The sequence below is a fragment of the Habropoda laboriosa genome, unplaced genomic scaffold, assembly GCF_001263275.1.
Source record: "Habropoda laboriosa isolate 0110345459 unplaced genomic scaffold, ASM126327v1 scaffold65, whole genome shotgun sequence".
NCBI classification, from domain to species: Eukaryota; Metazoa; Arthropoda; class Insecta; order Hymenoptera; family Apidae; genus Habropoda; species Habropoda laboriosa.
The window spans coordinates 1780509-1797140 of record NW_017100254.1 but is presented as its reverse complement, the minus strand read 5'-3'; the positions used below and the strand labels follow the sequence as shown (position 1 = coordinate 1797140).

The 16632-nt window shown below is 40.2% G+C and overlaps 1 protein-coding gene across 1 annotated transcript; it reads left to right on the top strand.

Annotated features, from left to right (window-relative positions):
- LOC108572410 (protein takeout-like) lies at positions 1 to 7087 on the top strand. The gene is made up of 6 exons (XM_017934647.1): positions 1 to 128; positions 1724 to 1822; positions 4243 to 4393; positions 5334 to 5467; positions 5587 to 5736; positions 6788 to 7087. Exons 1-6 carry the CDS (start codon positions 56 to 58, stop codon positions 6940 to 6942), a joined length of 762 nt encoding a protein of 253 aa, XP_017790136.1. The 5' UTR covers positions 1 to 55; the 3' UTR covers positions 6943 to 7087.
- Positions 7088 to 16632: the final 9545 nt, after the last annotated feature.

The following is a 16632-nucleotide window of genomic DNA, read 5'->3' as shown; positions in this document are numbered from 1 at the left end:
GTTTCCAACGGGGGAAGGAAGAACAAGTTGTCGTTAAACGGAACTAACCAATAACATGGAGAAGACGTCGATAATTGGGACGTTCGTCATGGTGACCACGCTGGCGATGGTCATTGCTGTGGATCTACGTAAGATATCTATCGATTTTTTTTATATTCTATAGATTTTCGAATATCTGATCTTCCGTGGATAAAATCTTTCACGTTGATTGTGGAATAACAGAATCTGGAATTTTTCTATCTTCGACGCATTTGGGAATTTCGTGACTTTGAACGAATCTGGAATCTTTTGTCTTCGGTGTTGATCGTGGAATAACGAAATCTGGAATCTTTTATCTTTGATTCTTGAATTTGGATCCTTAACGGATTCTAGAACAGTAGAATCTGGAATATTTTTTACCTCAAATGCTGATTGCGGAATAATAGAATCTGAAATATTTGGTCTTCAATGGATTCTGGAATATTTTTATTCTTCATGGTTTCTGGAATAACAGAATCTTGAATTTGGATGCTTAACGGATTCTAGAACAGTAGAATCTGGAATATTTTTTACCTTAAATGCTGATTGCGGAATAATAGAATCTGAAATATTTGGTCTTCAATGGATTCTGGAATATTTTTATTCTTCGTGGTTTCTGGAATAACAGAATCTGCAATCTTTCGTCTGCAATGTTGATTGTGGAATAATGAATTCTGGAATATTTTTTACCTCAAATGCTGATTGCGGAATAATAGAATCTGAAATATTTGGTCTTCCATGGATTCTGGAATATTTTTATTCTTCATGGTTTCTGGAATAACAGAATCTGCAATCTTTCGTCTGCAATGTTGATTGTGGAATAATGAACTGTAGAATTCTTCATCTTTAACGTTGATTCTCTGCAATATTTCAAATTCTCAGGGGTAGTTCTGGAATATTTTCGTTCCTCATCACCTCGATCCAGGTGAACACATATTGCAGTACATCGAAATCGAAGGGAGATTAATAACGATATACACTACCGGCCAAAAGTTTGGAATCACCGAGCATTGCAATTTACAGAAAAATTTCCAGAAAAAAGTCAGCGACTTTGAGAATTTTTTATCGTTAGAATCAATTGATATAAGACAAATTGATAAAAGTGGAATTGAGATAAACTTGAAATGTATAAAAAAATTAGCAGCAGATTTAATATTGATGAAAAGTGGGAGGTGATTGGAAACTTTTTGCCGGTGGTGTATATTAGAAATAGAAGTGTGAAAAAGAAAAATTAACACGTCCCTTCTATAACAGAAGAAAATACCCTCATAGTGAAATTTCATAGAAAGCTGATACCATTCCTCAGAATTCAGAATCGAACAGATTCGTTTAAAGGCTTGCAAACATTCCCTAAGAAATGGCGAAGAAATTGAAGCAACTGCGATCCAAAAAAAAAACACGGCAATCGAGGTCAATGTCGGCAATGCACAAATCCTAACGCGTACGAGGCCGCGGCTTATTAAATCAACATCGAAATGGTCCGATTTCCATGGATCGATCGATCGGAAAGCCATTAGAGGCTGACAGGACACAGCTCTGAAAGAGAAAGTCAATTCTGTGCTTCAGCTTGACTTCGTAACTGCTGCACTTTATCGGATCCATTGCAATGCAGCTACCGCTTATGCAATACTACCTGCATGCGACATTTCTTCTCTTTCCCACTTTTCCTTCGTCTTCTTCAATTTTTCCTTTCATTTTATTACAGCGAACAACTGGAGGATATGCGACAGATCGCTTCCGTTGGATCGGTACAGCAAGTGCGTCTCAGACTCGGCTAGAGATGCTATTGTTTCATTGGCTGGAGGTGAGAGATTTATGTTGCATATATATATATACGTAACCTCGGAGTACTGACATTCATTTTTTGTCACGTTAATATGGCAGTATTGGTTTCTTTTTTCACTAACTTTATTAACATCGACGTTAAAATTGTAAAAATTGTTTACCTTATGAGTGAACTGATAGTCTGTTTATTCTAAGTTCAGAACATATTACTGAAGAAAAATTTACTCAATCTAATGACACTTTTAATTTTGAAGAAATCTGTTCTTAGACGCCGACATTTCTTCTTCAATTTATTGTACAGAATTAAACACATATTAATTTTTATATTATGACTTTCATTTTAATTGTTTTTTGGCAAAAAAATGCTTTCGAATTGTGGTATCGGGGCCTCCATACCCAAAAGTAGGAAACCGGCACGGGAGAATAGAGAGGGAGTGGTTGGCGTAGCGCGCAAAGCCGAAGGTCCCCGGGTTCGATTCCCGTTTGGGTCCCTCAGTATTTTTCCGTCATCGATTCCTACAAATGGGGGCTCATCCGGGATGGAGGCATCTACGGCTGCACGAAGTCCCCTGGCGCTGTGAGATGAAAACATCTCGAGGGTTACACGTCTCCCAAAAATGCGTTGTTTCAGCTGTGTGCCACTGTGTTGGGGGAGTGTGCCCGAAAGTGTCGAGTTTGTGTTGCACTGAGGACATTCGAGGGCGAACGTCAGTTCAGGATGGCCAAGTGTAGTATCGGGGCCTCCATGCCCAAATAGGAAACCTCGAAGGGACAATAGAGAGGGAGTGGTTGGCGTAGCGCGCAAAGCCGAAGGTCCCCGGGTTCGATTCCCGTGTTGGGTCCCTCAATATTTTTCCCTAGGTTCCTACAGAATTATCTCGTGGTCGGGCGTCTCCGAATAGGATGTAACTTCTACCAGCAAACTGCCAACTACGAGTTATCTCGTAGCTTGAACGTGTTGAAGTGAAAATATAACTTGGAGCATTGAATCTTGCATGTCAGTATTCCAAGCTTAACACGTTAAGCGCCGTGTCAGTCACCGGCGACTGACAGTATACTTTTCGTTAGTCGCCTTCTGTTTATAGTTCGCATGGCCCACTTGACGGCCAAGTGTGGCCTGAACGGAACGGTAAGCAAAACAGGCTGGGCGTTTAACGTGTTAACCTTCTACCTATGCTACATTTTCGATTCAGTCTTTCACCTAGAATCACCAACTTCCCTCTTGTACCATCAATTACAAGACACCCTGTATGTTCTCAATAATTACTATTGTTGTCTATTATGTCGATTGATATGAAAAAGTAAATTTGATTAAACCTCGTTTAAGATGCACATACATATTCCTGAGAATTCTTAAGATCTTCTCAGTGAAAAAATGAGACAGTAAGAAAAATAAGCAAAAAGTGCAGAAAGTGTAAATTACATTTACATAAAACGGCTGTAACTAATTATCGTTACTTCAGCTTAGTTATCTGTAATTAAATGCAAAATTATCGAATCAATTGCGTCTATGCAAAATGATTGATATGCAATTATAAGTGATTTGCGTCATTTGAATCGTACATACGACTGAATCGCAATGAATCATTTGAAAAACTTTCTGAAAATACAATTTTCAACATTGTAAAAGAAAATGATAGTCAGACGTTTTTTTAAGTAGCGTTCAACGGTTGTTACTATTCCCTCGATTATGTAAACCATTGTAGCTGACCGATCGTGGACCCCTATGCAAATGAAATTTTCATTGAAAAACTGATAGGTACGTCCGTCATTTGTACTATTCATTGGTGATTTTCTAGCGACAGGTATCTGTATCCTTTGTTCTCTTCATTTTGTAAAGCAACAGCACGATAAAATTCTCTTAAAATTTTCCGTCATTCTGTATCAATTGCTCAATCTTGAACTCACTTTCTCAATTTCAACGACGACTGTGATCAAATCTCGAAGAAATTTTCCGCAATTTCAAAAGGGAGAAGAAATTTTCTTCCCAGAAGAAGATCTCGAGATAAAAATTTTTCCTCCGATCTGAATTAAACGGAGATCGGCATCTGCCCCCCTTCGATCTATCGAACGCGTGCTGTTGATTTCACCGGAGCAATGCACGCTGCGTTTCCTCGAAACTGGCATCAGTTTCTCCGACATAATCACGCGCAGCAATTTCCAGAGGTTCTCCTTGACTCCAGCTGGCCGATCCGTTCGCTTTCTGGGCCTTCGATTAATATCTACCTGCGTGTACGACTAATTCCTTACCCGCGTGGCTAACCGACACTGCCTTTTTCTATCTTTGCCTAAACATCTGATCTTTAAGAAATACGGGAAAAACGTTCAAAGCTGCAAATTATGAAAAAGGAACTCACTGCTGAAAGGGTTAACGGTCACACCACTTAATGTCAGATATTAATTGTTTTAACGCTGTGTAAAATGAACGTTCCCTTGCAGGTTTGAAGAGCTTCAAGATTCTACCGATTGAGCCATTGGCCGTGGACAGCGTGAAAATTGGCGAGTCTCAAGGATCGGTCACATTGAGGCAGGAATATCGGAATATTAAGTTGCACGGTTTGACGAAGAACCTCGAGGTGAAGAATTACAAGTAAGTTCGAAATATCTGCGTCATTTGAAGTTCATAGAGGACACCGTGTATAGATTGCTTCTCGGTAACTCAGTTTGAAAGGTTGAATCGTAAAAGTGACGAAGAGAGAATTACAGAGAAACAGCACGTAACTAAAATGAATTCAATAAAAATAACCAACTGTTATGACGGTTATGCAACCATTTGTGAAAGAATGCGATCTTATGCTGTGAGAATCCGGTGAATATGGGCAAGATAAAGAGTAAAAGTGGAAAGTTTTCATGCTGAAGGAATTTGAGGCATTCGAGGTTCGATAAAATTCGCAAATTTTGAAAGGGACCACTCAAAATCCTCAACCGAGTTGAAAATGCTCAAACTAAGTGGCTCAGAATTTGCTCAAAATGCTTGTTAAAAATACTCAAAGTTATTCAAAGTATGTGACTCGAACTTTGCTTAAAATGTCGGCTCAAAATATTTGCTCAATGTGCTCAAAGATGCTCAACGATTCAAATTGTTCAAAACCCCGGGCTCAAAATATTGATGAAATTTCTCAAAATTGTGCGACAATGTTGCTACTCAAAAGGCCCGATGTAAATTCGCTCAAAATACTCAAAACACGCGTTGCTCAAAATTACTTAAAACTACGCGCTCAAAATTTCTCTGTAAAATTGCATCGAAAAATTCTCAAAACTTTTGCTCAAAGTTACTTGAAACGTTGCTCACACGATACTCGAAACACCTTAATACGTACCGCTCAAAACAAACCACTTTTCACCACTTAAATATGATCCGAATGTTTCGCAAACAGAAACGATTGTCGTCCAGCATCTGCAGACAGAGATCAAAGTTTCACACTTTAATACGCTAAAAGCGCGTGATAAACAACAGTTGAGAAAAAAAGTGAACGTTCAATTAAGTCCAAGGCGTGTAACATTCAGTAATAATGCTGGTTTTCTTTCAGCATCGACTTGGACAAGTGTCTATTGACGTCGGATTCGTTCAATCCGCAAGTGGACTTCGTCGCCGATTACAAAGTCGATGGCAGAGTGTTGCTATTACCTGTCAGAGGATCCGGAAAATCGAACATCACTATGTGTAAACACCTATATTTTATATTCACTATCGTAACGAACAAAAACCATTCGTAATTGTCGTCACAATTCTTAGTCACCCTTTTTTCCAGTTGTCAATTGAATATAAACATTTGCTTTCAGATGACTTGAAGTCGCACAACGATATATACTGCGAGAAGTACGAGAAGAACGGGGAAACCTATTTTAAAGTGAAGAAGTTCATTGTGAAATTCAACCCTGCTCGTGTGACTCTGCGATTCGAGAATCTTTTCGACGGCGACACTGTCCTAGGTACTCATTTCAGTTCACTAATTAGTATCTTTTTAAGAATTTTTCGGAATTCAATTTCTAGGGGTCCTTTAGACATTTTCATATTTTTCAGCAAATGTTTTTGAAATTTTCTGAAATATATTTTTCGCGACTTCTTGGAAATTTCATGGAATATCTTTCTCGGTGACTTTTCGAAAACTTTCTGGAATCGATTTTTTCGTGATTCCTTAGAATTTTCCAGCAATTTTTCTAACACCCTATTTAACAACGCAACAGTTCCGCCGCGCAATCGTCATTCCCCAGACGTGACGCGAAAGGATTATGCGTGGAGCCGGTGATTAGAATCGTTATTTACGCGGTAAGCTCCAATAAGGATGATCATTATTCCGCTCGCAAGAAAGAAATATGATCGTTCGTTCGTTCGTTATCCAGCGAGGTCGTCGTTTCGAACAAAAGAAGAATAATGCATCGCGTGTTTCTGTAACATTGATCGTTTAGAAAATATCACTAGTCTAGCTTGACTCAGGACTGGCTGCATGGAAATTCGAAGATAAACGTCCTAGCTTCTGCGGTTCTGCATCGACCACAAACGCCTCTGACTTTCTGTACAACAGGTCGAACCGTGTCTGAGAATTTGTTGATTGTATTACGTCACGTTTGACCTACATTTCGTCGACCAAAGTGAATTTGTATCAGGTCTAGGTTATACACACGTTAGATCTGAATAATTACTGATTAACCCTTTGGTGCCGGAATGAACACTTCCCTCCTTAAAATTTTGAATTGACCTGTATATAAAAATTTTAATTTTTTTCTGGGGATATTAACTCCCAAAGTGAAGAAAAAATTGTATATAAAAATTTGATGCAACCAAACTCGGTGGATTTTTTTTACGAAATATTAACTTCCAAATGAAAATGAAGAAAATTGGGAAAATTAAGGAAAAATTTCTCAGGTTTCAAAGAGTTAACATCCACCTTGAAACGACATCATTTTTATAATATCGACTTCCTGAAATTTGGCCTAAATTGTAAATTGAATATTTTATCTATTTTATTTATTTTTTTTATAGGGGAACAAATGAACCGTTTCATCAATGAAAACTCAGATCTGCTCTTCAAGGAACTCCAAGCACCCTACGAAGAAACGTTTGGACTAGTGTTCGCTTCGATCAGTAACAATATCTTCAGTCGCGTGCCATTTAACAAAATTTTCCCACCACCGTAAATTAATTTTCATCGTCGAGAAATTTTCATAAGAGAATAAGGACAAAAGTTTCCAGGACGTGCCAAAAATTTGTACATAGCATTCGTGCGTGAAATTGACGTCAGCGCCACCTATTCACTCACGTTGTTACAGCACAATAATGTAGACACCGTTTTTATTTTTAAATTAAAAACAATTTTTAATTGATTTCTATACATCTGTTTCGCGAGTCATTCAGAACCTTTCTCTTGCTCCTTAAAATTCCATTTTATGATGTAATTATCAAATTACAAAATTAGATAAATATATAATAATACATGATACTTACAAAAATTAAAAAATTATAGCGTAATTATGGGAAAGCTGTCATTTTATTTGAAGCTTGTTGCTGTTTACAAGAATAATTTATTTTCTTCGATAATGAACGACACGTTGATTAATGTTACCCGCCAATCAAGATCGTTTTATGATAACTGAATGTGGAAGGTCGTATTTCGAAAGCGACAGTGGAATAGCTGTTTCATTGAGGAACAGGTAGAGCAAGTCAAAACTCGTATTTCCAAGGATTCAAAAATTCTATCGTTGTGTTTTGTTTAAACGAAGACCTTCGTTTCCTGTTTGACCGGAGTTCAGTTCATTTGTATTCGAAACTGCATTGTTACGTTACGAGGATAATTTTTTTATTTCGTAGAAATATACTAAGTTTTCTATAAATCGTATTCAGTTGTTTGCTTTGCGCGGCAGTCATTCTGAAATCGCTTTGGAACAGTTTCGAAAGTCTCGATCGATATCGAGTTGAACGATAATCGAACGAATCGATTTCTGTTGAACGTTACCGGTCGATAACAATATTACGAGAATGTTTATATTTCAAAATTTTAAAAGTATTTCGCTTAAAAAGTTTTTAAAAAAGATTTTTTTATTCAAATAATAGATTCTTCATGCGATTAAATTATTTTTGAAATATTATTGCAAAGGATAACATTTTCAAGTTTCTATATTATCGACCGTGATAATATCAACCGATCGGCTTTTTCATGCTTATTTTTTATCATCCGAGCAACAGAAAATTACTTCCTAAAATTCCTACAGATTTCTTTACCGAACGATAACATTCAAATTGCAGTCTATAGAGAAGAGTAAAATTTATGTTACTAATAATAATGTAAACTTAGCTTTTAAAACTATTTACAATATTTTACACATTATAATACGTAACTACAACAAATTTTGTACCTAAAATAAAATTAAAAAACAACTCACATGTTGACCCAGACGACAAATAAGACAATATCCTCGCGCACCATTATCCGTAAGCCTTTACGTTCCACAAAAGCGTATGTAGGTCTCCGGACTGGCAAATTGAGCAATTCCGATGCCGAATCGATAATGAGCCCATCCGTGTACCTCATTTTTCCGTAGCGTGGATTGTATCTGCTACGGTGCGTCTTTTTTGGCAACGACCACTTTTTCCTCCCTTCCTTCCACCATCGCGGCGGCGTGTTTTTAGAATCACCTCGCGCCATGGGTGGTGTCGAACTCTGAGACAAGGATACAGTACACCCTGATGCGAACCCGCCATAAATCGTGCACGGAAGAGAATGAAAACCGCTGGACGTCTCGATCCACCCTGGAAAAAAAGTTTTCCGGGATGGGTCGACTACGTTTACCCGATTAAAAACATAGAATCGATCGTATTTCCTGGTATTAATTAAATTCCTGGATTTATGGAGGCTAACAGCGTCTTTAGTATAGCAATTTTGAACAGTAATATCTTCCAACTTCTATCTCATAACAATTACCTAACGACATTTATGAAAGCGAACAGTGTCTTCATAGCAATTTCGAAAAGTACTATCTTTCAACTTTTATCTACAGCATTAACTTCAAACTACACAAGCTTCTTTAAATCAGTCTTACGAGGCTCTTCTAATAGCGTCTATTAGACGTCACTTGACTCGCTGTCAATCTTTCGAGTAGAATTGCTATTATACATTTTATTTTCCCATATGATTCACATAAAATTTCCAAATTTCACGTTATTATTAGTTGTTATCTAAATGCTTTACAAATTGTTCAAAACAGCTGTTCTAATGTGTATACCTTGTTCGGTTGGTAATGCCTAACCTAGCCGCATAATTCCAATTCGAACAGGATATATTCTTACCCAGTAAACACCATACAGCAGCCGTTCACCGGTAACAAATGGCCGCCTATCATCTCGCGACAATGCGGCTGGAACATTCGGTGGCGGGCAAGCGGAATCGAACGGGCATCTTATGCATCTTCTATGGCAGTGCAGTTACGCGGCCTGGCGGTTTCGCAACGCTTCGCGGAAGGTCGCCGACGTAAAGGATTGTCTGCTGCTCTAGGCCGTTGAAACGCAGGTGTTTTCCGACATGAACGTCGCGACAAGGCTGCCCACGATGCCTGCGATATATCCGGTTGTCCGCGTACATGTGCGATTTGCCTTTCGCAAGGCCGTCTTAGAGAGCAGCAGCGCCACTGTTAGAAAGCGACAATTCGAAAAGACGCGTGCACACACGCGTGGCACACCTCTGACGGCTTCTGGACGGGCTCGATACATTTTCTACGATTTTTCACGCGAACCGAAGGGACACACGCTATAACTCGTCGTTGATTCTTATTGTCACTTTTGCGGAAACACTTTCGAACGCAATCACACATTCGTTGCGTTCGCGATATCTTGTTTACATGAACGTGCACGCGCGTATTTTTTTTTTTACGGTTTCGACGAACGAGGTTTTATGGTAATGCAGCGTTTGATAGTATCTAACGAGGAGACAGGGAAATCGCGACGGTAAATTGGATTAGCGGAGGCGTGTGTTCACAGTTGCGTCACTTGAGATATGATTTTTTCAATGAGCCCGAGTGTTTGTAGAATGAATAACAGAGGTTCTTAGATTTATTTGCTTTTAGAATTAACTGGTTAGTGTTGTAACTATTTGGGCTGATAACGAGACAGATTTATTGTGCCGGATGTTTCACCAAAAACACGATGAACTTATTATCCCGCCTGATAAGGAAGATTCTCAATTGTTCTGTCGCGTTGTAATTGATAGATACACAATGCTCTAATAGTAAGGAAACTTTATGGAAGATAACAGTTGTTTCAATCTATTAACGAGGGATGACGAATTGACACGTCATACATATTCGATTGTTTCAACGAACGATACTGGTAAATTGAACATACACGTATCACTATCATAGTCGTGTTAGAAATAAGTTAATTCCCCAGTTATCAAGTGAATGCATCCACAGTTAATAAATAGGTCTGACGATGTTTGTACATTTTCCACTTTTGTACCACCATTATCCACCCTTCTCATTTCTATGTAAATAAAAGGGGGCACGTATAGTTTACATGAGAAAAAAAAATCTGAAAATTGAAACTGGTTTCAACAACATAATCTGTTAAACGAAGTTCCCGTTTAAAGTGCACCCCGAGGATCTCTAGCAAACACGCATTCGTATGCGAGGCCACGTCCGCGAGACGTTTCGTCCGTCGTAACATAGAAATCTGTCCGTTTCGTTCCGCGAATTCGGTATTCCGAATGTCACTTGTCGAAATTTCGCGGCTGAAGGCTACCTGCGTACTTTCCCACCTTTTTGTCGCAATCCACGCGCCTGGATTTCTCGCTTTGACGAGCAAGAAAATCGAAACCGTGTCCCTTTCTCTCAATTACCTGTTCCACGTCCAAATACGTTCCAACAAATATAGTCATGAAATTAAATCCACCATTAAGGATCAAATAACCCAGTAATATGGCGTTTACTAAAAAATAACCTCCAAAAGACACTTCAAGCACAGGCAGTGCAGTGCACCTAACCTTCAATTTGCGCGATACTCGAATTACACAAGTAAAAGCAACAAAATTTTATTTCAATATAATTTACTTTAAGTATGTTATACAACATAGATATGCAGAAAATATACTCACACAAATATAGGAATACGTCTCCCATAGAAACGAGAGGGTTAAATATTTATAAATGAAGGGTTAGGTGCACAAAGATGTTCCATCGGTTCGTGAAAGTTAAACGTCCTCGACCAACCACGATAACACAAAAATCGTAACCGAACGAAAGAGTCCAAGTTTGAAGGATAATATCTCCGCCCACGGTGCCCGACTCAATCTGCATTTCGATTAGTCCAAAGTCCGAGCCGACCGCCCGGAGACACTAATCGCAACTTTCACCTTTCCGCATAATCGCAAATCAGACGATCAACGAGTGTAAGCACTAGCAGCAGCCATGTTGTTTACTCCCGTTGAAAAAAAATATGGCCGCATGTCGTTCCGAAATAAATCCACCTATGACCATTAAGGTTGCCACAATTTTCCATCAGGAAGCAATTCGACTATGGCTGACTAGCATCTAGGGAATTTGCATAATGAAAATTTCTCTTCCTTCAATTTACAATAAAGACCGCTCTCTTCGACTGAGTCACACAATCTAGGATTGTACTTAATTTAGAATAACTTCTTATTAAAAAAAAAAAAAACTATGAAACCAATACTAAAAAGAAAATTTTTCTTGATCGGTTTCAGAACACCGTGCTTGCTCCAGCAAGGGCCTGGGTCGTTTCATAATCGATCTAACCGCGAGGATCAACGGTGGTGCACGCCACGCGGCACGATCCCCTGGCCGGATTTCTCGTGCCTCTATTTACCCGTGGTCGTCGTTCGTTCTTCCCGTGGTCTCGCGGCTTGCAAAGAGGAGAGAAGAAGGAAGGCAGGAGAGGCCCGACCGAGGCAGCAGCCAGCCTAGGCGTGAGTCATCGTGAGAGACAAGATCTCGAGTAAGGAGGCGGCCTTGATGCCGCAAAACTGTTCGTAATATCGGTACGGGTCCATGGATCGCTGGTTTCGATCGTCGTCTTGCCATGGCAATATCGCCGCTCTGCTCGCCCGCACCACCCCGCTTCGACTCGACAGAAAACCGCTTCGCGGAATCGACCGTTCCACCTAGGGATCTCTCGTCTGGTACAAATTAGAGAACCTGGTGCTATAAGGTCAGTGAATGTTTGATGTGACTTGATGTTTTGGAAGAGCAGATTAGGTTAGGTTAGGGGCTTGTTTTATACGATACATATTTTCGTGGAGAACGTAGCATTACGTTTAATGAGAGAAAATTTGCAAAAGTGAACGATTGAAATTGATATACATACGTAAGTGTATTAACCTTCTAACGTTGTTGTACTGGAACCTGTCGCATTAAAGAATTATACTACCACAATCTAACATGTTGTAAAAGTACTGTACAACTAGTATTTTCCAAAGAACGTATATAGTTGTACGTGAACATATGCATTTACCAAACACGGCCCACCAAAGAAGCCTGCCAGGAACAGCGACTTGGCCGGGCTCGAGGCGGCGTCGAAGCTCGCCAGCGTTTCGCCTCATTTGTCGCGATGCACGAGGGTTCGCGGGTTATAATGGCACTCGACTTGGCTACGAGGAGCCTTAAAGCGAGTGCCAATTATCGCTCCTCCGTCCTGACGAACGTTCTTCTTTTATTTCGATTTAACGGTACGAACCGCGAAGGTAGCTCGCTTCACGGAGCGCAGCCTCGTGTATCCATTAATCGAGCGGAATGCGAAAAGTCATGCTCCGGGAAAAGGGTGGCGGCGGTTTCTTAAAATACACTCGGGTAATTGAAGGGCACCGATCGCAAGAAACCAGAGCCGCCTTCTTTCCACCGTCCTTTTTTTCCCCCCTTCCATCGTGATCGTTAGCCGCAGGAAAAACCATCGAGTTCTCTTCCCAGCACACTCGTCCGCCGAGAGATTTTCTACGAGAGAGGAAAGATTCTACGCTACGGCGTATTATGTTAACCATACCATAGCTACACAACACGACGATTGTAAAGGAACAATTTTTTTGTCGGAAGTCACGCGTGACTCGGAATGATCTCCTGTTTCGTACATACCGCCATCTTGAATGTTTCTTCGTTTCCACGTTCAGAGGACGCGCGGGGGCTGTTTTTGCGCAGCTGTAAGGGATACTTAATAGCTGGGAAACGTGTAACTTGGCACAGCGTAATGAGCACGACCGCCTTTTTGCTGGTGACGCGAGCTTTAATGTAACAAACGCGCTTTTTTTCGTTATCTAAAAGGGGCGACTCCCGTGGAGGTAGTTCCGGTACGGGATTCTTCGAGGATTAAGTGGAGGTTGACATTGAAGCTAGATGTAAAGCATTTTGTTAATAATTGTGAACTAACCTTTTATGAATTCTACAGAATGAGAATGATTTGTGTTATTTTTAGGTTAGAATATTAATGTGTGAATAATGAAATATCGACGAATCAGTGTATGTACTTCAATTCAATTCGTCAAATTTTAAGCCTGTTCGATTTGACAGGAAGGTATTCAAAGTGGAGGAGGCTGACTTCAAGTGCCAGGTTTCAGTAGTTGTCGCACGCGCCAGCATTAATGCCTTTCGTTGCAACTTTTAGCTACCAGGTATGTAAACCGCAGTATGAATTTATGTGCCAGTAATTTTTACGCTCGTTAAAGAGCGCTTCGTCGCGCCGCCTTTCCAGCGTCGCGGCCACCTTTCTGCTCGCGTAACACGCCACACCAAACAAACATACCTTACACGTTATATTCACAAATTCCATACAATTACTTGCAGTAACCTTTACGAAAATTTCATAAAATTTACTTTCTGTAATTATATACAACCAAAAGTTACTTCCAGTAAACCCTCTAAAACATAACCTCACTTTTGCAATAACATTTCGCTGTGATACCAAACATTTAGTAATTTTCTCGAAAAATAATATCGAAATGCAGAAAAGGCACGAAAATGATCATAAACTACGCGTGTACGAGTCATCGAAGCCGTCCTTCGTGTGGCACTGTTCGCGTGACTAATTTTAAGAATCGCCCGCGATTCCGCCGGCCGTGTTGGAGGACACCGCGCGGAGCCAGCGAACGCGGTCCTTAGGACTCCCTTAGATGGCAGCATTTTTTCAGCGGAATTGCCCACGGAGGCCGAGAACGGATCACCTGGCAAGGATACACTTCCTATTAGCGCCACCGTGGCCGATCCGTATATGGCTTAAGGCGTATCTCGCGACGCGACCGGTCGGTCCCGGCCGAAGGTCATTTCCGAAATACTCCGCCACGGGGAACACGGACCGGTTGCGAAATGGAACTTGCTGGATACACTACAGCCGTTGAGACGATTGGCGTGATCCCTTTTTAGGTTTGTTTTTAAATGCACACATTGAATGGTAGAGCTTTCGACCGGTTAGGTTAGGTTAGGGATATGTATTTAAAGCGCGAGAATAATGGGACATTATTTGTTCGATTCTATTGAATATTAATAAGTGTATTATTAATTTTTAACAAGAAGAAAGTTACTTTAGAATTTATAATGCTATATTATAGTAAAAAGAAATTGAAATCAGAGTGTCAGTGAAAGTAACATTTCTACACGTTGTAGAACATATTCCATAAAGATTTACAGTCCAATTTAATAGAGAAACGTGGTATCACATTTGAAGTGAAGTTGTCGGATGCTTAATAGAACGACGGACGGCGATCCTGAGTGAACAAATAAGAACAAATGTCTCGTTATCACTCGACATACGCGATAAAAGTAGCTCTGTTCTCCCGCGAACCTCATGAAATTTTTATGAGATTTCTTTATTCCTGTTCGAGCCAGGCATATCGGTAATGGAAACTCGAGCTAGAATCGTTAAAGAGCGCACGGTTATCCTTACATAGGTGTCCTCACTGACCGGCCGCGTTGCCGCCTCAGTAACCGCCACTTCGTTAGGTGTTTGCACCCACAGATCGTGTAGTTACACTATTTATATCGATCTGCCGTGTTTTTTTCCTCTCTGCACCGTATTAGGAACGACCGGCAGCATATCGTACCTCCGGCTAATTCGAAGTCGCCATCTTGGGTGACATGCAAAACGACAGGAAGATTTATCTGATCCTCTGGGTGATACATTCGCAGGTTAGAATCGTTAAATACGGTCTGAATAATTCCCAGACGGGAAAAACACGCACAAGTCGGTTTTTTATCTGAGCAGGAATTGGATTGGTACACAACCTCGACCTACTTAGAATTCTAACCTAAATCTAGCCAATATCTAACCTAGACTAAATGCAAAACTAACCTAATTGTAATGTAACTCGTGTATAATCAAACTTCAATCCAAATTGTAGGTACACTTTGATTTAAATAAAAATTCAATCCTAAACTATCTGAATTTCGATCTGTAGATTAACCTATAATCTATTATGACTACTCTGTACATAACCTAGACCTAGAATTATATAAATATCATTCTTGATACATTGTCCACTATCTTTTCATCTTCAGAAATGATGCAATCATTCGAATGTCATTGTTCGAACGTCTTTATTCTTCATAGGATCGAATTATATTCCGTAGCGAGTTCAGATCGATCTCGACCCGATCGGTAGGCCCTCTATGAGGCAGATGTAGAAGATAGGTTCGCGACTGATGAGATGCGTCAAAGAATTCTAAAGGCTAGCTCGTTCCGGGTTGAAAATAATCGAGTACGGTCGCACGAACTTTTGACCTGCGGCGTATGCGCGTCCGCCAAAAGAAGAACGACAAAAAGAAGTGCGAACCGCGACTTTGCATACCAGTTGGTCGCCATGGAGCATGCCGGAAGACGGTCCTCTGCTTCGTAAATGTCGTATACTGTAAAGAAAGTAGCCTAGTCTCGCTTGCTAGAACGAATCGATTATCGATGTCATTTTTCCCTCGATCGTTTACGTACGATACAAGGCAAATGAGAAAATGATTTGTGAGGTTAGAATGGTTTATAAACATTTTTTTGCTTGACGAGTTTGGTAGTGGTGACTTTCTTAGAAAATTTATTTCGAGAGGTTATGTTAAGTGATGTTTGGTTTAGAGGTAGGGATATTCAATTTAAAGTGAAAATTCTGTAACACCTTGCTCGTGTCGGCAAGCTTTCATCAAAGAGTAATGCTGAAAGATTGCAAAATTACGATGGTAATTTGAGAAATTGCAAATTGGTGTCGATCTAGTTTCCTCTGACATTCCGCGTGGCATCCTTCACGCGGCGTAACTCTTCCTCATTCTTCATTCTCCTCCATAACCATCAAACACATGTACAACAACGTTACAATGGTCGTGTCTAATTTAATGTTACGTAACTAACCTTTCCTTTACATCCTTCAGAACATTAAACGTTTATTTTTATGAAAACATAATGGAACGTAAGATAACCTGTATTTAACTTGAGTATAAGTATAATAACAGTAGGATAGTGAACAAGTAAATTATTTGGATTTTTCATAACAAGATTATTTTCTTATTCTGAATCAGTATACGAAATGGACAAGTAAATTCATCCACCCCAATTATAACAGGTTAATCCGCAACGAGCGATCTTTCGCGAGACAACGCGACCGTAGCGACGCTTCCCACGGCGTATTCCACGACAGAGTGTTCACGTCGCAGCGTCGCATTCATCATTCCGCGCGTACCCCCTTAACCATGAAGCAATAAGTTACTGAAAGCGGATCAAAAAGAAGGCGGCGACGCGCGCTCACTCGCGTGAACTGCTACACCGCTACACAGCTCTGCCTAATTAACATACTCCCGAACGAACCAGACCGATTTAATATCTTCTTTTAGCCGTGGCCACGGAGCTGACACGAGGCTACACAG